Below are 25,060 nucleotides of genomic sequence, written 5' to 3'. Positions count from 1 at the left end.
CACTGAAACAGCCTTGTTAGCAGTAATGCTGCTTTGTGAACAAAGAGTAGTCTTGACAGCAAGAGAGGTCAGGGTGCCTGGGGGTGCAGACCTCTCCATCAGAACATGTGACGTGAGGTATGGTGTGTCTGAAGGACAAGGCACTCCATGGCTTAGGATGGATATTGCCATGTGGATTTTTTTCTCTCCTCCATGAGTCTATTGAGCGAGACGTTAAAGCTCTCTCAGAACAACAGTGAAACTTGACAGATGTATGAAGAGAAGCCAGGGTGCACAGACAATAGGCCGATTACTCCACAGTACTAAGTTTAAGAGCCCAAAAATAATGGCGTGGAAGTACGACACAACAGTACAAAATTATATCATTCCCAATAAATAATTGAAAAAAAATTGGAGACTTCGATATAAGAGGTTTCTTTATAAAAATATTTGCAATGGAAAATTTAAAGTAAATACCTTCTATAGGAGACAAATATGCAAATCGACTTTTTTCCTATTATATTTTGGCAGATTAACCAAAACATATTTTTGCTGTTTTTACTGGAAAACAATCTGCAAATTGACGTTTGGTGAGCGAATTTCCCTTAAAACTGGTACTATTTATGAATGCCATAATTGGAGAAATCAAAATATAGTTTAGTCACTTGGGGCAATAAGTATCACCCTTTTTTCCCGTTTGCAAACGGGCAGATTCTCAGAATTGGCCCGTTTGCGAATTGGAAAAATGCCTTTTGGGTTGTATCATTCCAAAAGGCCATTGCAAGATAGAGAACTGCAAAATTTGTGATTCTCTATTTGGAAATGCAATTAAGGAATTGCAAATTGTGATTCCTTAAATGAAATTCTGGAATCACCAGAAATTTGCTATTTGGCCTTAAGGAATTGCAATTTAACACTAACTTCAAGTTGGTGGTAATTTGCGATTTTCTTGAAAAAAACACTTTTTTGATTATTTTAAAAGTGCTATGTCGCACATACATGCAATATCGCAATTATATAAATCGCTAAATTGCGAGGAATTGCATTTAAGGAATCTCAATTTGAGATTCCTTAAATCTCAATTTGAGATTCCTTAAATGCAAATAATGAACCATTTAAAAATTGCGAATTCGCAATCTGGGGCCGCTATTTACCGCGAAGTTAAACAACGTGGTAAATAGCAAAAACTTTGAAAAATGCACTAAAGTGCATTTTTCAAAGTTTTATGTTGCGCACACACATGCCCTAAGGGAATGTGTCTGCGCAACAAATGTGCACACATCAATTTCAGGGATGCAACAGGGTGTCCTTTGGACACCCCTGCACCCTTGAAATCGCAATCTCACTTTGCGAATCGCTAATTGCGATTAGCAAATTGAGATGGTCTTCCCATTCATTCCTATGTACCTCTAGGCCCATAGGAACGAATGGGGAGATATTCCCTTAGGGCATGTATGTGCGCAAAATGTGCACACATTCATATTTCAGGGGTGCAACAGGGAGTCTTTTTGGCATCCTTACAACCTTGAAAGTGCATTCTCAATTTCTGATTCTCTAATTGGTAATCGCAAATTGAGAATGTCTTATTCATTCTTTTGGGCCTCCTAGCCCATTGAAATGAATGGGAAGGTATTCCTTATTTGTGAATCTCAATTTGTGATTCACAAATAAGGAATATGTAGGCTTCGTAAAAATGTTAGCAAATCCTACGTACATTGCACTTTGTGATGCTCTATTTGCGATTCGCTAAAAATCGAAATTTGAGAATCGCAAAACTCTTTTTTGATACATATGGCCCTTTTTACGGTGAAACATATACATTTTCCAAAGTTGCTTGGGTGGATTGATTACATTGCGCACCAGAGGCAGAGAGGACTGGGGCAATGGTGCACATAGGGTTAAACTGCTCAACTGGGGGTTCAGCAGAAGGATGTGGGTGGGCTTCTGTAGGTAGTTTCTGGGAGGGATTTCGAAACAGGTTTCTGACGTCAAACACACAAAAAACTGAAACTTAAAAAGAAGCTAAAATTCCCTTGTGAGAATCTCTAAAATTTTAGATGTGATTTGTACAGATTTCAGATAATTCTCTCCATTCCCACAAATTACTTTTCTCTCTCCTGATCACACAATGTAGTTTGCACAAGTTAATGTCCTTTCCACACTGAAAATACACAACCTGCCCATGACCTCCTTACAGATCACATCTTATAGTTTCTGGCAATAATAGAATCATGCTTCACTGATCACCTGAGGCCATTCTAAATTAACTGAAGAGCAGGCTACACTAGCAGCCCACAAAACAATGTGGGGGCCACCATCCTACACTCTGAAAACCTCACACTTTCACACTACAATCTAGAAGCACCTCTGAATACCTCGCAGTGAAATGCAAAGCTGATAACCAGTTACGAAACTTTATCGATGGCAACAAGAGCTCACGCCAAAACATTGCAGACACTACATCTAGACTCACTACAACGCAGGTGCCGTTCTAGCGAGACTGTTCACAAGCATTACTATATCACCTTTTGTGTGTTTGATGTAAAGCGTTAAGTGGCCATAGGTGTGCCCCGACATGGGTCCCTTGGTCACTGTGCCAGAGGATCCAAGCTATACCTCACTGATGAGGACTATCAGGGACACATCCAGTCAGGTGTTTCTTGTGTTCCGTTTTAGAGGGTGGCACGCCTGGCAGTCAAGGATGGGGCTGTTGTGATGAAGAGCAGTGTCAGTACTGATCTGCTTAAGGTGGACCTCTGTCTAGAGAAGCACGGTGGGGAAAACCCCATGGGTTGGAAGACTACCCATAGGCATTGCTAGTGGTATAGACTATCTCCCAGATTCATGAAGAACACATTTTGCGATTCCTTAATAGCGAAAAATACAGATTCGCTATTAAGGAATAGCAAAATGCTATTCATCAAGAAATCCATTAAAAAGTAGCGATTTCTAATACAGCCAGATTCATGAAGCCGAAATCGGATCGCAAAGGGCCAGATTCTGAGAATCTGGCCCTTTGCGAGCGCTATTTTTGCATTTGGGATTCATCATCCCAAATGCAAAAATCGCAATTATAGAAATCGCTAAATTGCGAGGAATTGCATTTAAGGAATCTCAATTTGAGATTCCTTAAATGCAATTCATGAACCATTTAAAAATTGCGAATTCGCAATCTAGGGCCGCTATTTACCGCAAAGTTAAACTACGTTGTAAATAGCAAAAACTTTGAAAAATGCACTAAAGTGGCCCATAGGAATGAATGGGAAGACCATCTCAATTTGCTAATCGCAATTAGCGATTCGCAAATTGAGATTGCGATATCAAGGGTGCAGGGGTGTCCAAAGGACACCCTGTTGCACCCCCTGAAATTGATGTGTGCACATATGTTGCGCACACACATTCCCTTAGGGCATGTGTGTGCGCAACATGAAACTTTGAAAAATGCACTTTAGTGCATTTTCAAAGTTTTTGCTATTTACCACGTAGTTTAACTTTGCGGTAAATAGCGGCCCCAGATTGCGAATTCACAATTTTTAAATGGTTCAATAATTGCATTTAAGGAATCTCAAATTGAGATTCCTTAAATGCAATTCCTTGCAATTTAGCGATTTGTATAATTGCGATTTTTGCATTTGGGATGATGAATCCCAAATGCAAAAATAGCGCTATATATAAAAAAATATAGTATCCACTTGTAAAGTCACCAGATGTTCGAGAAGGAATGCCTGGCACCTGAGAGCAAGATTCATTTGGCTTTATTTTATCTGGGACGCTTTTCGACTTGCAACTTCGTAAAAGCCAGTTCACTTTGAAATAAGTGTTACGTAATCATAATGACAACTCTAAAAATCATTACCATTGTCAGAGTCAGTGATGTAATGGGGTACGGATATCTAAATTATGTGGCAAAGGTATCTAAAATGTGTCAAAAGATAGGATTTATGTGGCACCTTTTCTCACATCATTATTTTCCTCTACTTGAGTTAGACATAGTTCGTGACATCTAGAAATGATGTGGGAAATGAGTTAAATCCATAGTTATGGATAGTCTCTGCAGCCACAGGATCCCACAATTCCAGTGGTCCTCATTATTGTACATTATTTTATCAGCAATGTTTTCATGAAAGCTGAATGTAAACATTCTAAATCCAAAAACTCCCCATTTTTAGCCGCACTTTGAAGAAAACAGCTTTTTTAAAATAACGCCATCTAAATAAACATGTAATATAAAATTGTAGTTTCCTCTAATGCAGTGACGTCTGATGTTATTGTTCATCAGATGTAGGGGCCGATTATGATTGTGGTTTTTCCGCATCCTCGGGGCCGGCGGAAGCCACCGCCGGCCCAGAGGATGCGGAAAAACCGCAGCGGACTGACCAAGGACCCACCGCCACATTAGGATGGCTGGTGGGTCCTGGTTTCCGTCCGCAGCTTTTCCGCCGCGGTCGGCTTACAACCGCGGCGGAAAAGCTCTGATATGGTGACGGTGTCTCTCAGACACCGTCCGCCATATCAGGATGGGCTTTAAAAAGTGCTTTTCCGCGGCGGGTTTTCCGCCGTGGAAAAGCATACGGATCTTCACTGCGGGGGCCCGTTGCGGGCCCCCTAGGTGAAGGGGGTGGTGGGGGGTTCACATGGGGGGTACCTATGGTACCCCCCTGCATTTGCATGCAGAAAGCGGCAGGCACCGCGCGGTGCCTGCCCCTTTCTGCATGCAAATGCAATGCGTGCATTTTAAACATTGCCGCGGGTGCAGCTTGAAGCTGCACCCACTGCAATGTTAAAAATAGAGGATGTGACCGCCAGGGTGGCGGTCTCATCCTAATTGCACAGGAGGGAACTCCGCATGCCATGCGGAGGTTCCCGCCTGCTCTGGGGTCGCGGACGGACGCAAGTCCGTCCGTGATCCTAATCGACCCCTCAATGCCTATGATGTAATTGCCTGTGATGGTGTCTGCGATGTAATGGTACGCGATGCCGCAAATTTGATGCAGTGGGTCTGTGCCTGATAACTTCTTGTCAGTCATCATCTCCTTCATGTACAGACACCACAACACAACTCCATCTTCCTAACTCATTTACAATAACATGGTGAAGACCTCCACAGCAACAGTTTCGCTCATGAAGCCTACTGTACACGCGGAATTATATTTATATCCTTTATCCTGTGATCAAATGTATTCCTGTTGTTCCCTCCCCTCCCCCCTCTGCCTTCTCCCTTCTTCCTGAACCTTGAGCCTACATGTGTGTTGTGTTATACACAGTGCATAACAAGGAAATGAATGCATATATTCAACGAAGGTCTCTTGCGTTTCGCCTTACCCGTCCATGCTGTGTATGGGGCTGCTGGTGGACAGCGGGCTGGGGGCACTCACTGAGTTCCCGTAGCCCCCATTACTCAGGGGGTTCTCGTTGCTGTACATGGCTTGCGCAGGCCTATGCTGGGGGGCGGCACCCCCTGACGTTGCTGTCCGTGCCACTGATTCAACATAGCTTCGAGGCTCTGTAGAGAGAGTAAGAGAAAAAAAGAGAATTCTTAATTTACAGACTTTCTATCAATTTTTCGACGGAATCGTCCCACTTTCAGATTTCGAGAGGGGAACCCATTGTCTGATCACCATGTATGTTTAAATGCAGTAACAGGTCAACTGTAAAAAGAGTCTTCCAGACAGTCCATTGAAACTTAGCCTTTGCGATGCTGATGACGAAACCGCTCCGTCATCAGCCGCGGTAGCGCTGTGCTGATGACGGAGCGGTTCTGTCATGGTTCCGCGTCATGGTTCCACGCCTGCGCTGGGCGTTCCATTGAGCGAGCGGGGCCATAACGAACTGCTCCGTCATGAGCACAGCTCAACCGAGGCTGGTGACGGAGCAGTTCCGTCACCAGCATGGGCGCGCTGCGCGGCCGCCCTGCCCCCTTAGCGCTGCGGCGGAATAACCGCCGCAGCGAAGGTGTTAAATACTGATGGCGGCAAATCATTTTAAAAACTGTTAATGATGGTTTTGGTTGAAGTCCACTCAGCTTCACCCAAATCTGTTTTACTGTATATGTCGCACAGCTGCTCCATTGTTAAAAAGATGTATTACTTGCTATTTAAACTAAACACAACTAAGTCAGATGAAATTAAGGAGGCATTATTGCTCAACTCTTTAATGACCCTTCTTTAAACAATGTCAAAGGAAGAAAGAGGGAGAAAACTGCAGAAGAAAGAGGCAGTAAAATGCAGAATCTTTGCAGCTGTCGCACAGCCCACTAGTGTTATCTTCTGGTATACTTCTAAAAGAAATTTTCAATAGATTTTAATTTGCAGTCTCAAAAAAAAAACATTGTTTTCTAAGCATATCATTAAGTGTGTGTGATTGTAAGATTAAAGGGAAAGGATGTCCCACAGGAGTCTGAGCAAACAAAGAGGGGAACCTCTATACTGACCTATATTCCTTTACGTCTGAGCATTAAAGTCTCTACAAAATTACAATTACGATGCTACATAAGACAAAAAGTAATTCATTAAGACATAGAATGTATAATTGATTTCTTTCATTTATTTTATATCGTTTGCATACCAGATTATTTTTCTTCATTTTCTGGTGATCGTTTTATCAAAGTTACAAAACAGTGACATGGTAACAAGTGTATATATAATTAAAAAATGCATGGTTGAATCATATCTAAACAGAAACCCGTTAACAGTACATAAAAAATGACTTTCACTCATACCATCATTCATACGAACTCAAACTTTCATACCAATTATCCTAACATTACTAACAACAACACAGTGAACAACATGTATCGTGTCCTCCGATAGACTCCTCAGAATGTGGCTAGAACCCATTATTTTATTTCTTCCTTTTTGTTATGAGGGTTAGCAGTTTTTAGTACTCATTTCCTTTCCTTCTCCAAATTTTGATTTCTGATTTAAGCTGAGGGTGTCTGATGCGTACGGCCTACGTACGTTTCGGTGATGTAATTAATTTGCTTCACCTTCTTCAGGGCCAACATGTAAATGGACAACAGACAGGTGCATACATACAATTAAAACCAAGGGGTTCTCATTATCTGTATCTACGTTGACACTATTAGTACCCTTTTAGCAAAATAGATTTTATGGACAGTTTTTTTGTCAGTGGCAGTGACATCGGCCGGAGGCGCCCGTGGGTTTGAGAGATTTCTCTGTGCTTAGGTCCCAAAGAAATAACGACCGACCATATGGGGCCAGAGAACTCACATTACAGCTTTTAACCCAAACCACAGATATATCCTGTGGATTCACAACTCTGCGGAATCTACCTACACAGAAAGTCAACAAAAAAACTGTCCATAAAATCTATTTTGCTAAAAGGGTACTAATAGTGTCAACGTATATACAGATAATGAGAACCCCTTGGTTTTAATTGTATGTATGCACCTGTCTGTTGTCCATTTACATGTTGGCCCTGAAGAAGGTGAAGCAAATTAATTACATCACCGAAACGTACGTAGGCCGTACGCATCAGACACCCTCAGCTCAAACCAGAAATCAAAATTTGGAGAAGGAAAGGAAATGAGTACTAAAAACTGCTAACCCTCATAACAAAAAGGAAGAAATAAAATAACGGGTTCTAGCCACATTCTGAGGAGTCTATCGGAGGACACGATACATGTTGTTCACTTTTTTCACTGTAGTGTGTTGTTGTTAGTAATGTTAGGATAATTGGTATGAAAGTTTGAGTTCGTATGAATGATGGTATGAGTGAAAGTCATTTTTTATGTACTGTTTAGGGGTGTCTGTTTAGATATGATTCAACCATGCATTTTTTAATTATATATACACTTGTTACCATGTCACTGTTTTGTAACTTTGATAAAACGATCACCAGAAAATGAAAAAAACAATCTGTTATGCAAAAGATATAAAATAAATGAAAGAAATCAAATATACATTCTATGTCTTAATGAATTACTTTTTGTCTTATGTAGCATCGTAATTGTAATTTTATAGAGACTTTAATGCTCAGACGTAAAGGAATATAGGTCAGTATAGAGGTTCCCCTCTTTGTTTGCTGTAGACTGTCAGTCCCTCCTCTAGACCTTAAAGTACCACAGGGAGTTCCCCGTTCACCCATGCCACAGGAGTCTGAGGCAATCTGAGGTGGGAATCACCCTCCTCCCCCCTGTGAATCACCCTCCTCCCCCTCCCAGGTTCTGATTCCAGCACTGCTCATGAGAGTCTGTAAAAGCAGTGCCGGGTGAAGGTACATGTGACCCACAAGGAATCACAGATCGTCTGCATTACGTATAAACAGTATTTTGACCTGTGGCTCCCCACTGTTACTTTTTGGAGAGATTAGGGAGGATGCAAGCCCGGCCCCGGAAGTACTTGCATTTTTCTCCCTGAAAATAATTGGGATGAAGTTGGTGAAGGTATTATAATCATATATGTATAGCAGTGACCACTATAGCGGAGTTTGAACTCCGCGTTCCCTTGGGACCATGGACTTCAGGCAAAAACTCCAACTCCGCTGTGTACCGGAATTAGCTCCTGCACCCACATCTCTTTGATAAAACAACTTTACCTTTACATGCTAAAAGGCATATAACCAATTCACACAAGTGACCTTTGAAACATTTCAAGAAGTGAGAGAGGTGATGATTTTGCCCCCCTGCTAACCTGGGGAGAGGACCAAACAGATGCCTTGAATACAAAGAGCACGTCATATCCTTTTTAGCATGTAAAGGTAAAGTTGTTTTACCAAAGGAATGTCGGTGCTGGAGCTAATTCCGGTACACAGCGGAGTCAGAGTTTTTGCCTGAACTCCGTGTTCCTAACGGAACGTGGAGTTGGTAGAACTCTGCAAAGTCTGCTAGCGGAGCAGAGTTCCCCACCCACCTCTAGTTTATTTTCAACTCAGCCCACCCTTAGTTTTGTATTACTAAAGCAGTGTCTCTAATAAAATATTCCTAGTTACACTTGTTTGCCCGTGCCTTTTTTAGAGTACCCACTCAAACTTTTTATCCCACTTACAGTGCTAGATAGCACCCCTAAGCATGTAGGACCCATTGTGTAAGTGTTTCTGCACTTGAAGAATAATTGCATGCACTTCCATTTCTACCCATGTCATACGTGCCAATACACCTGTCTTAAAATGGTGATTTAAAACACATTAGCTTTATGTTTACTGTCTCTTCCCTAAAATTGCCTCCAAATCAACGCAAATAAATAAATTCCTCAGATTTTAGTTTTTTAAAGTATTTCTCTTGCTTCCAAATGTTGACATTATGCTGTATATGGTGTTTTACTTCGCTGTGCTCAAGGAGAGAGCAGGCCTGTCTGGAAATGTGTGTACTGAAAGAAATGTGTACTGGAAGTACCTATGATTCAAGTACAAACGCTAATACTTAATACTACTTAGTGTGTTTAATAGACAGGACAACTGTACTTTCCTGATAACTTGCATTGGTGTAAAATGTATTTGGAAAAAAACTAAACTATTAACGAGTCTAGCAAAATAAATCAGGCATCTACTGCTTACTTTGGAAGTATAGGGGATCCAGTGAAACATGGAGGTCATCTCCCTCGACATGCCATCAATTAGGCACTACGTTTACAGCTTTAGGCATATGACTTACAAATCATTGACATCAAGCATTTCAGTCTAATTAGTTTAACTGAAGTCAACAACCACTTCAACCTTAAATGCATTAAAGTGCTTGGTGGGCGGCTCCCCTGGCTAGGTTTGATGGCTCGGCAAGGAGCGCCACAGTCCACTGCTCTACAAGAAGAGCCAGTATTCTACAGACACAAAGAACACTCCCACGTTCACCCTAATCATTTATTAATGACTTGAGTTGTACACACTACTAGAACGTACCAACCTCGTTAGGACAGAAGGAGGCCTTGGCCTTCAAGAGCCACCACAGACAGGTCGAAGACAGCTGGGGCTGCGCTGTGACTGGCAACCACACGGGTCCTTGGTGTGAAGCAGCCATGAGCAGGTGCATGCACAGCATCCAAGGGCACGTCCACACTAAACGGACGTCAGCAGCAGACGCGATGCACAACACGTACATACGCTGTATGCGTCACTACCGTAGGAACCCTGTGCTCCTGTCAAGTATGCCCTCCCCCTTCTCACCTTGGGTATTATGTCTCTACCCCTCTCCACCCCACCCCTCCATCAGCAAACATGACTCCGTAGCGCCGGCCCTCCTTGAAGGAAGCACACAGGGTCTTTGTCAAACCCCCCCCCCCCCCCCAAAAAGGCTCATATGCAAGTGTCCCTGTTATCCTCGCGTGTGGTCACCGGGCTACACACTAAGAAACAGCGTCAGCCGATATTGCTCCTAGAAATAACTCCCTGTTACTATTGGCCATTACCAATGTTAAACAAACAGAACAGCCCCTTGGTGCATCTCCCGGCAGCTGTTGGGAAGGTAGAGATGAGAGGATCTCGCTGAAGTCCTGATGCACCCACTGTGACTTTTTGCCCCAAAGTATCTATTTTCTGAAATCAGATGTCTGCTGTTGCTTCTGCCTTTTAGACTGTGTTGGTACTATTGACCTTAAGCATGGTGTTTCAGCTCCCTTTGGCGCTTGGACGGATCCCAGCCATGCCAGGTGTGGGCCACACGCAGCGCGAATTCTGCCCAGGGGCACAACATGATCCGCATGCCAGATTGAGAAGTTCAGGACACAGAGACCTCAATAGACGCATTCACTTGCTCCTGTGAGTGCAGTGTGAGAGGTCGACCAATCAGAAGGCCGCTGGGGCTGCATGCTGCAGGACTTCATGGGCAATATTTATGACCAAGCCACGCAGCGCAGCAAGTCATCTTGCGGTGCTGCACCGCGTGACAGGGAAGGAATGCACCGTATTGAAGTCAATATGGCACATTCCTGCCTTTTCCCCTACGCTGGCGCACAGTGTGCTTCCTAGTGCTAACACGGGCACCCTTGCACCATGCCTGCCTTTTTAAAGAGGGTTGTTTTTGTACAGTCAAGAAGCACCTTCCTGCACAAAAACAATCACCTGAGGCTTTCCCCTCCTCCTCTTTGTTTTTTTGTGCAGTCTCATACAGCACAAACTCAAAGGTATTGGAGTGCTTTACGTGAGCAGCAGTTACGTTACACAAGGACACATTCTTTGTGGTAGGCGCGGGGAGATTACGTGATTTGCAAGAGTCACAGGACGTTGAGCTGATGCACAGACTTGATCCTGGTTCTGCAGCTCCAAAGTCGGCAGCTGTGGCCGTTACGCAAAATGCAGCACACATAGAGGAAAAATGAGGAGAAATAAAGATGTTTCTCCTCAATACGTCTCACCTGAGGCGGCGGCGTAGGTTTGTCGACCATTCCCAGGTCTACCACTTCTGGTAAATGTGGGAGTGGATCAAAATCCATGGGTGTGGCACAGCAACACCCAGGCAACGCCCATGGGAATGACTCCCTGGTGCACAGCAGCAGGAGGCCCATAGGAATGATTGTGAAATAATTCTCAAATTGCGAATTCGCAATTTGCTAATCGCAATTTGAGAATTATTGCAAGGGTGCAGGGGTGTCTCATGGACTCCCTGCTGCACCCCTGAAACTTACATGTGTGTGCATATGGCCCACATACATGCCCTATGGGCATGTATGTGTGCCACATGCCACCCTCAAAATTGCTTAATAGTGAATTTTGAATGGAATTCGCAAATTAACACCAACCTGAAATTGGTGTTAATTTGCGATTTCTTAACCTGAATTCGCAAATTGAAATTGCTTCATACATGGCATTTAAGGAATCGCAAAATTGCGATTCCTTAAATGCTTAAGCAAAATAAGGAATCGCAATTTTTTGCGATTCCTTATTTTGCTAATTTCTCATACATCCCAAAAGATGCAAAATGTCCGTTTGCGATTCCTTAAGGCCGAAATTCTTCGAATTTCGGCCTTAACGAATCGCAAAAGGCTTGATACATCTAGGCCAAAGTTCTAAACCTAAGCAAAAGAAAGAATACACTAAAGGCAGGGTTCCAGCTGCGTCTAACTGGCCTCTTTTAAGTGCCCTGGCCAGGTCACTGGACAGGGCGCCACACGTTTGCTTCTTTTGTTATGACTTTCCTTCATTTCGGAGGGTTTTGAGGAGTTTGGGGAGCGGCGTTATTAGAGGGTGCACATGGACACTTCAATACCACGGGCCATAAGGTGAACCTCTGTGTGTCTTTTACGTGACTGCGCTGTCTATAGTATATACATGTTACTAGCGTGTCCTCGAGTTAGTGCATGAGCTGCAGATAGAAAGGCCATCACTGCTCACTGCTTTCGAGCTGTGGACCTGCTGCACCCCGGCCCTCTCCATAGCGCACAGTCTGCATAAGTCCACATGAGTGTGTCACGTGCACAATGTAAGCCTGCAGCTCTTTTTGTACATATGCACATTTAACATGAATTTCCATATATACATCATGTGATTGGTATTGCACGAGCTGCAAACACTGCTCATTTCCACGGGAGATGAATTACTCGGTGATCCAGGAGCACAAACACACATATCTGTGTGTGTCCTCGCCAACGCCCACAATCCATGCGCCTCACGGGACAGGCCAAACAGATGCTCAAACATGTGATAGGGCCGAGAGCGTTGTTGCTGTTCGTGTGAATTCCACGGGTGCAGCCACAGATGACGTAGGTGCATTATCTTTGAAGACCCTTTCCCAAGACCATCATGTGTGCTCTCTCGCACTTACAGTACACCGACCCCATGACCACTCCTAAAGTCACTTGAAACATAGGCCAGGGATATTGACTCCGTGACCTGTGACCTGGGCTGGACAGAACATTCCATGGACACAGCCCAGCTCAAGGGGCGTGGCCTCACGTTTCGCCCTATTTGGCGTCACGATAGCACAGTGCTAGGATCAGGGCTCGAGGTGGGGTACCACGCAGGTGGACGGCGTCCCCCACTTATTTTACCGGGAGCTCGATAACTATAAACTGCAACTGAGTGCAAGCCACCTTTCGTGACGTCACTGCCTGTTGTGACGTCAGCGTCCCCCCTCTTCTGTTATTTAGGACTTGTGCCCTGGCTAGGATGTGATAGTACTGTTCCCCTGATGTTGACAGACTCCTGCCTCCACTTTCTCCTTGGTGTGGACCATTGTTGTTCATCTTTCACAAAGGCTGGTTCTGCATGGGCGCATGGCTGGTGCGGCCGGCACCGATCAGAGATAGGAAGTCAGGAGGGGAGGGGGACGTGTGAGGTAAGGAAAGGGGGAGGAAGTGGGGGAAGCAGATCACTTTTTTAATTCAAAACCTACCTTTTCGCCACTTCCTCAACATCTCTCCTCCACAGTCCTCCCTCGCTCGGAGTCGGACACATGCAGGAAGCACCCCCATATCAGCCAATCCCAACACTGCCTTAGCAGCATTGTGATTGGTCTGAGCGCATTGTTTCGGTGCCCAGACGCTGACCTGAGGCCTGGGCATGTTCTCCACATAGGATGCGATGCATCCTGAATGGAGAACATGCAAAGTGCACATGACTGTTTTGGGGGGCCGAGAGGGGCATTAAAGCAGTCATTGCACACTTTAGGAGGGTGCTACCACTCCTCCCATGCCCCCGCCCCCTCACATAAAGCTGTGGGTAGATGTAGGATTTTTTTTTTTTATAATAACACAAGTTATTATCATTTTATTTTCTCTGCCTTTCACTGCAGAAAAACAGTGGGGCGACGCTCCTCCGCTTTAGCAGAGGAGCCGCCAGCGAACCTCTCAAACGGTAGAGTGCAAGCACTGATTTGTTGTTTTACTCAAGCACTTAACGTGAATTAATGTGTTCGAAATTAAATGGAAACAGTCGTCCTTTTTTAGAAATAATTATCAGAGACTGTAAACTTTACAGTGCCGTAATGTAAAGTGATTTTCCCCCCACCCGATCCCTGCAGAATGTGAAGAGGGGTCCCTAAATCTCCTAAATCACACAGATATTCATTGTACTTGGGATGGAATGGGACCCCCTGAAGGAATGGGGGACACCCTGCCCTACAGGGCTCACAGTGGCTTGTGTTATGCTCTTGAACGTTTCATGCATTTTATCTATAAATAAAGTAATGCTATAAAAATACACACTTGAAATGTACTGTAACTTCAGTTATCCAATAGGTCCCGCCTACGCAAGATCTATTAACTTTGTCAATGTTTTGAAGACAGGTTGCACAGCAGCTGAGTCAAGAGAACAAAAAGTGCCATGACGTGGCCAGCGTAGACTACGTCATAGTGGTTATTATTATTTTTAATCCATGTTGCACGTCAGGCCACACTGCTGTGCAATATGTTTATAAAAAAGCAGAAGGGGGAAGCAAATTGAGGGGGGATGGGGAGTGAGCAGAGCAAACAGACAAGAGGGAGGAAGGAGTCGCAGGTGAGGAGGGATGGAGTACCTGACGGGGGATGGGGAAGTGGGTGTGGTGATGAAGAAATAATTCCTCAATCATGTGGGGAGCAGTGGACGGGTACTGATTAAGGTGAATCTATCTGTGCTTGGTCCATGCTCCACAGAAAGGAACGGAAGTGAAGCTTGGCCTGCGTTGCCTATTAGTAGGCTACAAGAAGAGTGACTCTGAGCCAACAAGCAGTAAGAAATGGGCAGGCTCCAAACCCTACATTGTAAACAATAGTGTCTAACAAGCGAGAGTGCATGCAGTGCATACGCTGTTGCATTCTCAACATAAAAATTATGCTCTCTTGTTATATCAATTCATATATAGCAACAGTAGCGGCTGCTACCAAACAGGCAACAGGGGTGGGGGAGGAAGGAGCAGAGGGAGGGGATAGGGAATTAAAAATATATTTTAAAAAACCTACTTACCTGGATTCGACCTGCCTTCTGTGGAAGCAGGAAGCATCCAGGTTCCCCTGAGACACTCACAACGCTACAATGCAGCATTGTGATTGGTCTGAGCACTGTGGTTCGGCGCTCAGGCAGGGAAAGGGAGCCTGGGCATGTTCTCCATGCAGGCTGTATTGCAGCCTGGGTCTAGACCATGCAAAGTGCACATGAATGTTTGACTGGCTCCACAGGGCCAGTCAAACATTTATGCACACTTAGGAGGGTGCCGCCACTCTTTCCCCATCCTATAAACAACCCAGCCCTGCCCCACCAAACAACAGAGCCAGTACATTTAAATAAAATTATAATAACAGTAAGTTTTTATAATTTTATAATTCCATTTTTAATTGCGCACTCAGTGAGCAGTGGGGCGGCGCTCCTCTGCCTTAGAGGAGGAGCCGCCACTGTATAGTAATCTTTATAGATTACCACAGGGAGACACACAGGATATATTGCAATGAGATTTGGAGAAAGCGAAAGAACAAGAGCATCAGGTTTCAACCATGGTTGTCAATGGCAACTATCCATTGCAGTATCAAAAGCTCAAATCCGTATAAGTATAGCTCCCAATATGTTGAAATATGAAGTAAAACAATACGAATTTCAAAGGTACTCCAGTTATTACATTTAATAAATCAAGGAAATTAAGTTTCATGTTTCAAGGTAGTACTGCAGCTTAATGTCACTTCCATGGGTGGGAGAGAGAAAACATATCATTAAGCCTGTGAAGCCACTGAACCAATGACATTTAATAATTTAAACAGAAATATAGTAGGCAAGCCTAGAGATCATAGCTTTCAAATGTACTGCACTTTGAGAAAAAAGGAAAACTGAAACCTCTTCCCTTTCAGACTACTTTCAGGGGTGAATAACTGAATGAGCTCCGTCATCCAGACTATATTTGGGGCGATAGGTATTTTTCTTGCTATAAAGTTTGTTCAGTAAGACCTTTGCAACTTCACACCCCTCTACAAAGATACAATGTACCCCCAAATGAATAACTATGTTCTACAGTAACCAAACATTAGATTTCCTACATTATTTTACCAGTATTGAAGGGAAGACCAAAAAAATGAATATCACCTCTAAAAAAAAAGAAGAAAAAAAAGAAACTCCACTACAATCAGACCCTACACTCCTACCTCTGGCATGATCGTTTGCCATACTACAGAGAGTACCCTGACTACCACTCAGAGAAGATCTGAAAACACTTCTTATTTATTTATTTTCGAGATTTTTATCGCGCATACGAATACCCTGGGGTGTCTCGGCGCATGAAGAGCTAATAGAGATCAGTCATCAATTTATTGGTTGTCAGACATCAATTTACTGGTTAAACAACCACGTTTTTAAGAGCCTGCGGAAACTCATCAGGTTAGGGGCAGTTTTAATCGCCAGTGGCAACAGATTCCAAAGTTTCGGAGTAGCCACCAGAAAGCGCCTATCTCCCCAGGTGGCAGTTCTCGTGCGCGGTACTGAAAGGAGACAGGTATTAGCAGATCTAAGTTGCCTCTTGGGGGTATACAGCTGAAAGGCTTCTGTGAGAAACCTGGGTCCGACGCCATGCACTGCCTTATAGGCAATACAGAGGGCCTTAAATTTAATTTGGCTCTCTACTCTCAGCCAGTGAAGGTGACGAATGGCGGGAGTGGTAGGCTGGCGGCGGGGGATATCAAGAAGAATCCTTGCAGCCGCAGTCTGAATAGACTGTAGCTTTGTTAAGACGCGCTTCTGAGTGTTTAAGAAGAGGGCGTTCCCGTAGTCTATTTTTGAGAATACTAAAGTGGAGACCTCAAACACTGTCTCAAACACTGCCGCTCGCAATAAATACTTCTGGGAACAAATCCACTACAATGAGACCCTACACTCCTCACTCTGGAATGAACTTCTGCCATAACACAGTGGCCCCTCACTACTACTGACCTTCGGGAAAGATCTTTAAACACTTCTCTTCTTCCTCGCCTTCTTTAATCTCAAACTCCGCTGCTCCCACTAAATACTCACGGATTCTTGCCAAGTCGTCATTTTGTGCTCATTCCCTCATAAAATCTTGCTATCCACCCTTTGATGTGTAGCCACTTGCACACAACACTCTTGGAATCGTAATCTCTGTCCAGGTCAAGTGCTGAGTTTCATTTCAAGATTAGGTGTATTTTTAACTAATTACTCCAAAGAAGGAACTAACACAATGCATTTGAGCGAGAGCTTGACCCCCGATGCTTCTAAAAACCAGATTTACAGAAATTCTGGGATGTTTGCCATCAATATCCGCAGGTGTGTGTTCTCAAGGGCCTTCGGATATTTCCAGTCTCTCCTGGTTCTGACACTTCCTCCAGCTGCGTTTCTCTCCTCTGACTTTTGGACTAGATTGTGTCATATGTATGTGGCTGAACTTCTGCACCCAGGGTCTGCTTATTCTCAACACAAAAGGGCGACAGACAGACCCCCCGCCACCCCCAAGGCCTCGTGTGAAGGTCTAGGAGGCAGCACGTGCTGATTCCAGACATGATCACCTTCAGAGATCCAGGAAGAAATTGGTGTGATTCGGGAAGGCCTAAAAGACATGGAGCAATAGAAGGGGCTAGTGTGGCCGCCAGGTAAGGCTAGCCAGGAGCCATGAAGACCCTTCCCTCTTCTGTAGAGTCCCAAAAACATGAACAAGGGTTCTCGGGTGGAAGGTGAGAGAAGCAAAGAAGCACAGAGTAAAGGTGAGGGACATGTATATTTTTATGTGAGTGTTCCAGTTTAGGATGGAGAGAACACTCAGCACACAAATAAGACTACACCCCCTTTCTCAAAGACTAGATAAATGGCGCAGAAGGATTGCCAATAACAAGCATTGGAAAGGCAGCAGTATTAGCAGAACGAACAGAATGTAGAGAGGGTTGGAGTGGGTTCGAGGAAAACCCAAAACACCAACATACGTCAAAGCAATGTCGAAATGACAACTAAGATGACGCAAAACCTCCAACAGGGTGGGCAGCAAACGTCATCTTGTTATCCCAATCACACCCATGTGTGTCAGATGGACCCAGTAGATGTTCATGTCATGCTGACCTTGTCACTAGTAGGAGGTGCTTTTTTCAGCTAGCCAGCACTAAGACATCTCAGGTAATTGCGCGCTTTACAAAATAAATTACATTACATTAAAATGACAATTTTCCCCATATAGTTTTCAAACTTTGCTATGGTCGCAAAGTCGTGCATATGTTGAATTCTCATATTACAAGTGGGGGTGACGTTGTACGCTTTTCTGCAGAAGTTAATTATGTAAGATTCTGTTCTCACAATTTAAACTCAGCAACCTTTGCTAATTTTCCACAGCTTGCCAAGTTTGAAGGAAAACTTAACAAAATGTATTGTAGAAAATAGTCAGAATTTTGCACACACCCTTGTTAATCACTGAAAATCACTAATGTCTATTTTAAGCCTTGTTTTACAAACAGCACGTCAGATTAAAATGTTTTGCCAGTTAATTTGTGATCAATTATTTGTGTACGGTTAGACTTCAAGTGTATATCCCGAAAATTCACCTCAGTACAGCAACCAAAAATAATAAAGATGAACAGAAGCAAAGGTCTAACTGTTCAGTAGAGAAGAAACCAACCTCTGGTGGTTGTTCTGGGTCTAGAGAAGCTAAGTATATCAACCTAAAAAAAGAACAACTTACCTTCAACAGGTTCCACTACCGTATCCCTGTCTATATCTGAGGGGAAGAAAGAGATAGGAGGAAAGGAAATGAAACATGTCGTGAAAGGGTGGAGAGATGGCAAAGAGCGTAAGAGGGAAATGAGGGAGAAGAGATTGACAGTTAGATCTAATTGCCTTAAACATACACTGTTCATGGTTCATACCCACAGACAAGTCTAAATCATATGTAAGGCTTAAAGAACCAAAAACAGAAAAAGATATGAGTTTGTCTTAGACACAGCCTTAAGGCAGAATAATGGGGAAACACAATATGGATAGGTGGAGGGCTATTTTTATATTGGAAAAATAATTTTGAGATCTTCATGGTACTACAGTATTCAGTGAGAATATTTAACGAAAACCCTTCCAATAAATTAAATTCATGCACGAAAAAAACAAATGTCCCTTTTCAAACTATTAGTTCAAAACGTTTCTCTGAGGGAGGAGACGCAATGCATACTGGTTTCTAAAATTAGCCTAAAAAATAGTCAACAAAGTCTGGCAATCAGATTGCAAGTTGTGATGTTTTAAAAAGATCTTCTGTGTTGAAGTATTGCTTTGACATGTTGTTTTCTTCTTAGATGAAAATGTTTGTGAGAACAGTAATAAAACTGGCTAATAAGTTTACATTTTCAAGTGATGAAGAAAGATTTCTTGTGAAATGTTTTGTCCACTTCCACATAGAGACATTCAGCCAAGAGATAAAGGAGAGGCACAGCAGAGAAAAACAGATGCAGAAAGTATTTCAGAGAATCCTCCTCTCCATAATTCAAACAGAATGTGAAGAATTGTAAACAAGCATGATGCAATCCAACAGAATGTGCCCTACTAAGGTACAGTCAAACTATCACCAGGGGTCAAAGGCAGCTCTTTTGTAAGTGGCGGTAACTAGAGTACACTCCACAATGGGCTTCAGGCCAGATCTCTACACTACAGAATAACAAACAGCAGTACTTCTAGGCCACTGAGAAATATGTTTGTTCTCTTTGAAAAAGTTACAATTGATGAACATCTATGGTCTTCTTCCGTGGCTAGTCCTAAACTTTGGAGTCATGTCACCAATATGACCCACGCATGCCTGGTCCTGATGAGTAGCGACAGGACAAAGTGGAGAACAACAACTGATAGATTTAAGTATGTAATGCTTGGTTATACTAAAAATAAATGTGGATAATTGTAAAGCGTAAATAATTACCCCTAAGGGTGTCAAGGCACTGGGGGGTGTTGGGAAAATTAAGCGGGCTATTGTCCAGAGTCACATGGTGCTGGGCTAATTAGCCGCCGGCGATCGAACCGTGAGTCCCGGTGCTCCCGAGTCAGCCGCCCTGACCGTTGCGCCACACCTTTTCCACTATGAGGACATATCAATAAAAAGTGATGCAGCACAACATGCATATATAGCAAATGTGTCAGTAAGTGGATCTGATGTCAGGGAATTGTAGATCGACACAGTATCTTACTCCACTGACCAACACAAAAGACACAACCGAGCAATGCTAGTAACATTCAGGTCCTCCAGACACCATTCACCTTATAATACATCAATATTTATCCTGATGCCACTGAACTGTCAATGCCACAGCAAGAGCATCACATCAGTAGGAAATGGCCGGTGGAGTTTGGTTAAAAAGTCAATCAGGCATGGGAGACCATTTTTATAGTGATGGAAGGTACTTAACAGGAAGTGATTTCAGGAAGTAGACAATGGAAGCCAGAGGCAGAATGTGTTTCATCTTATAGAGTAAAGACTATGAAGCAGACCAGGCCGATTTAGGGGTCTATTACGATGCGGTGGTCCCATGATGCAGATTAGGATGCGCCCGAAACACTGGTGGGCGCATCCCACATTTTTTACATTGCGGCTGGCGGTGCTTTCAGCAGCACCCGCTGCAATGTAAAAAAGGCAAGTTGTGCAGGCACCGCCGTGTTGCCTGCCATGTTGTGCGTGCAAATAAAGGGGGTACCATTGATACTCCCCATGTGCACCCCCCACACCACAACGGGAGCCTGCAACAGGCCCCCACATGCAGACACCGCATGCCTTTTCATGTCTTGAAGACACCACCACCATATTCAGCACCTTTTCTGCCCGATCGACTCGTCGGTGGGAGGAAAACCGGCGGACAGTCTTTTCGTCCACCGGGGTCCTCCCCGCCATCATAATATGGTGGGGGGGAAATGAAAGGCGGACGGTTAGAAATGGCGGGCGGATCGCCACCGCCATAAAGCCGGTGGAGATCTGCCCGCTATACTAATAGACCCCATAGTCTATCATATATCCCCTGAAGATCTCACAAACCTCATATTTTATGAATATAGACATCCACCTGCTCACGTCTTTCTCCTTTTTCAAATCTGGCATTAATTCATTCAATCTCATTCATGTGTTACAAAATCTGACCTTTACCCTGAGGAAATGATTATCTCTCAGCGGGCAGTAACTTCACCATAAGGCAGATATGTCATGGTTTTAGTTGGGTTTGTTGATTGTTAATCAGTCCCTTCCTCCATTGGAGGGGTTTGTTTATCATGAATCCTCAGAATCATTGACACAACAGTTCAGCTGTGTCTATATTCCTGCTCATAAAAGGCAAAGTTAGTTTCTCATACTTTGGAATCTGCGGTATGCAGGGCCATGAATGTCTAAACACCAGCCAAGGACAGGATTCAGATGGGGAGAGGGAATAAACACAGCACAGGAGACGAGCATCTTTCAAAGTACTCCTGGAATTAGCGGTCATGACTTACGACGGGGAGTTCCAGAGCAACATACTTGTCCATGGAGAGGCTTCTGGATGAGGGCAGCAGAGTCCATTATTTCAGAAAAGATTTCCATTTTAACAAACAGAAGGCCAATATCACCAACAAATAAAGTTTACAGGGGGAGACAGTAGACCATGTGTGTGGTAGGGTAAGTAGTAAATGTGTAGACTGGAAGTGCTTGGTGGTAAGTCAGTGTCATTCTCTCATTCTAAGTTCCATATCATCAGTGCTGCAAAAGGGTGGAAATGTGACACATGTGAAAAACCCAAATCAAATCAAAATAAAATGTACTGTTGACATTCTGTGGAAGAGTAATTGGCAATAAAACAGGAGCTGCAATTTCCACAATCAATCCCAGCCTGAGGTCAATGCTTTTTTTAGAAGTTACTAAGACGACTTTAAAACAAGATTATGAACATGTCAGCCTTATGCAATATATTGAGCATGCACACCTGAGTTGACACAGAGGTGGGAATGTCTGTGTATAACTGGCTGTGAGCAGTGTAGAAAAATCGTTTGAGATATTGATTGTTCTCCTGAAAATATCGGGTGGGGTCGACCGATCTTAGGGCCATATTATCAAGAAAGGGCGATACATTATCGCCGCTTTTATCGTCAGGAAACTGCCGCTAAAGTGACGATAATGAGCTTGATAATATGCCCATGTGAATTCCCATAGAAGCCCAGTTTAACACCACAACTTGGGCTTCTATGGGAATTCACAAGGGCATAATATCAAGCCCATTATCGCCGCTCCTTTTAGCGGCAGTTTCCTGCCGATAAAAGCGGCGATAATGTACCGCCCTTTCTTGATAATATGGCCCTTAGCTAGCAGAGAATTTTTTTTATCAATTCCGATAATGAACAAGACCCAACACGGGAACCCGCACACCATGCCTGAACATGGAATGTGATGACCCTCCTTTTGGCACCACAGAGAGGAGCACCCTCTTTGACCCCAAATGCTGATTGGAATTCAGACAGAAATCTGTCAGTAGGAATTCATCATAACAAAAAGATTGTTTGGGCGTTGCAACTGAACTTACCTAAACAGGTTTCAAAACAGAGAAAGTTAAAGGTGTGGGGTAAGAAGGTATTTCTGCACAACAGTAATTCACCAACATTGTTATCAATATCTGTTTTCGCATTTAGAAATATTCCTGTAATGATGAAGGGGATGTTCTTAGTGTCAGTATCTGGGAAAGGTCTAAACTAAGGAATCCAAGGAGATCTGGTTATTCTCTATTAGCCGGGTCTGATGGCTCAGTGTGCTAATGCGTCCACTGTAGGGGACTGTGTTCGACCTCATGGTCACAGGTTGGCATCCCAGCAGCTCCACTCAGCCTTTCAACCATCTGAGGTCGATAAAATGAGTACCATTGAGTTGGGTAACAATAAACATCTGTTATTCAGCGCTAAGATGCCACTGGGTGAACGTGCGCTTTACAAATACACATGTTATGTTATTCAGATAATGTCTTTCTGGTGCCGGCGCACTGAAATCTTCCCTTCAACCAAGAAGAAGTCTCAGAAAAATCCTAGATCGAATCCTATGCAGCACAGGAAGACGGTAGTCCACTCTCTAGTCACGTCAGGGCTGGATTATGGAAATCCACTATTCCTGGGGACCCCGAAATATGTGACCCACAGAATTCAGGTAGCCCAGAACGCAACAGCAAGACTACTGTGCAATGTCCCCGCTCGGGAGTCGGTGAAAACACACCTAAAAGGACTACACTGGCTCCCCGTGGAGGCGAGAACCAAATTTGAAAGTGCTAATCAGGACGCACGAAGCTCGATACAATAGAGGCCCTTGGAATATGATGAGTCTATTATCTCCCTAGACTCCTAAAAGGCACCTGAGATCCAACTCAGAAGGATTATTGAAACCCTCTAGGGTTTCAAGGGAGAGGTGGAGAGGAAGATCTTGTTCCCACCAAGTCCCCAAACTCTGGGACTCACTGCCACGTGAGCTTCGAATGATGGACAAAGAATCGCAGTTCCGCAAAGAAATAAAAACATGGCTGTTCAAACAATATCTCTAAGTCCTCCATAGCCCCCCCCAACTAGCAGTCTCTTAGCGCTGGGAAGCCTTAGGGCAGCCACGAGCTCTACAAATCTATGATAATAATAATAATAATAACCCCTTCGATGCTGATGACGAGCTCAGCTCGTCATCAGCCACGGGGGGTGTGTGCGGATGATGAGCTGAGCTTGTCATCTAACGCGGCTTTTTGAAAAAAGCCGCGTAGCGCAAAAATTACCGCTGCAGCGATGCGGATAAAGGTTAGGGAAGGCTCTGCAATAATAAACCCACTACTTCTGCTGGTGCTAGCAAAGGGAGGCATAGGCCCTCATTAAAACACAACCTATGGGACTACATGTTTCAACAGGACGGGCAAATCTATTACTGAATGTATTGTGTGACCGCCGTCTCCTCTGCTCGCATTGTAAATACACCTGCATGACTCTATACTCTCATCTGTTGACTAGATATGCTCATTGCAGTGTGCAATGGTCTGTTATCCTGTAGGGCTAGGATCATATTTAAAAAATACCCCCAAAGAAATAAAGTGAAACCAATATGGCTTCAGTCGGATATGTGTAGAGACGAATCTGACCATTATAAGTCCATCTACCGATATGGATAGACCCAAACGAAAACGAGGTTTCACTTCACGAGAAGCGTAAAGACACATTTAAAGCTATAGGATAAAAATGTTCACAATATTCCCTAATGTAAACATATATGGACAAAAATACTAATAGTCCACCTTCCAAAGGGTGTTAAAAGAAAATCATTGGCATCTTTGCCATGCGTCTAGCCATAACTTTTGCACTTGGCTACATGTCAACTGCAGTCATAATTTGGGGAAATTAAATGGGGTCAGTACTCAATTTCAGTGCGTTCAACAGTTCCACCTGATAAGAAGGGTAGAGCCCCAGAGGCTGAGGATGTCTCATAAAATCCTATATAACCTCATATCACATCTGCTCTGCAGAAGACTGCACAGTTACCCAACCTACCAATTCCACTTGACTTTTGCATTGGAATGTGGTCTCGTGCCAGCTCAATGAATATGAAAACTGATGGGTATCATCAGTTCAAGATTCCGTGGCTGTGTCCCAGGGCAGGGCGGGTGTTTGAGCACAACTCAAGAAGTGTTTCCAGCTCCTGTGTCAACACATGGCTGGAAACTGATGAAATACTGAAGGACAAAAAGGTAACGTGCAGGCCTGATCTTCATTTAGGTCATTGTATTTTATCTCTCCAAAGCAACGTGCTCTATCTGCACTCAAACAAATATATCCCACCTTTTGTATATTGCATTACAATCTTTAACCAGTTGCTTTTACACAAAATAACACACTTATTTATTCAGACCTTTTGTCAACTTTTATCCAGTGTCTAAGATGGCTTGTTCTTCTTTGGAATCAGTTCTTTGCACCACATGGCAACAGTACAAGCTCCCAGGTTGTGAATGCACTATACTCGTGCAACAGGAGCTTCAAACCGTGCAAGGAGTCAGACAACACAATGTAGTAATGTACATAATACAACACTGCTTTTGCTCCCTATGCCAATGCAATTTGATGACTTTCTGTATAAACAGTATGACACTGTTCAACCAGTAACTCTCGTGCCTATGACAACTTCATAACACTTTATTACTATTTAGCACAACGTTTAACCAGTTCCTTATATAATTTGTTGCAACTTCAGTAACTTTTATAAGCAAAATCAACAATGAAACAGTTTCTCCTGAACTCTAAGACA

The 25,060-nt window shown here is 43.6% G+C and overlaps 1 protein-coding gene across 3 annotated transcripts in view; it reads right to left on the bottom strand.

Moving 5' to 3' along the window:
- Window positions 1-25,060, bottom strand: part of TNS1 (tensin 1) — a 1,287,061-nt gene that overhangs the window by 44,658 nt on the left and 1,217,343 nt on the right. For all 3 annotated transcript variants that reach the window (XR_015308332.1, XM_086954487.1, XM_086954486.1), the window contains one exon: window positions 5,302-5,482. Coding sequence is in view for 2 of the 3 variants with exons in the window: in XM_086954487.1 (XP_086810613.1) it covers window positions 5,302-5,482 (181 nt within the window). In the remaining variant the exon portion in view is untranslated. The remainder of the gene's footprint in view (window positions 1-5,301; window positions 5,483-25,060) is intronic.

Source organism: Lissotriton vulgaris, chromosome 2_1 (assembly GCF_964263255.1).
Source record: "Lissotriton vulgaris chromosome 2_1, aLisVul1.2, whole genome shotgun sequence".
Classification (NCBI taxonomy): Eukaryota; Metazoa; Chordata; class Amphibia; order Caudata; family Salamandridae; genus Lissotriton; species Lissotriton vulgaris.
The sequence above is the reverse complement of the archived record's forward strand: the minus strand, read 5'-3'. Positions and strand labels throughout refer to the sequence as shown.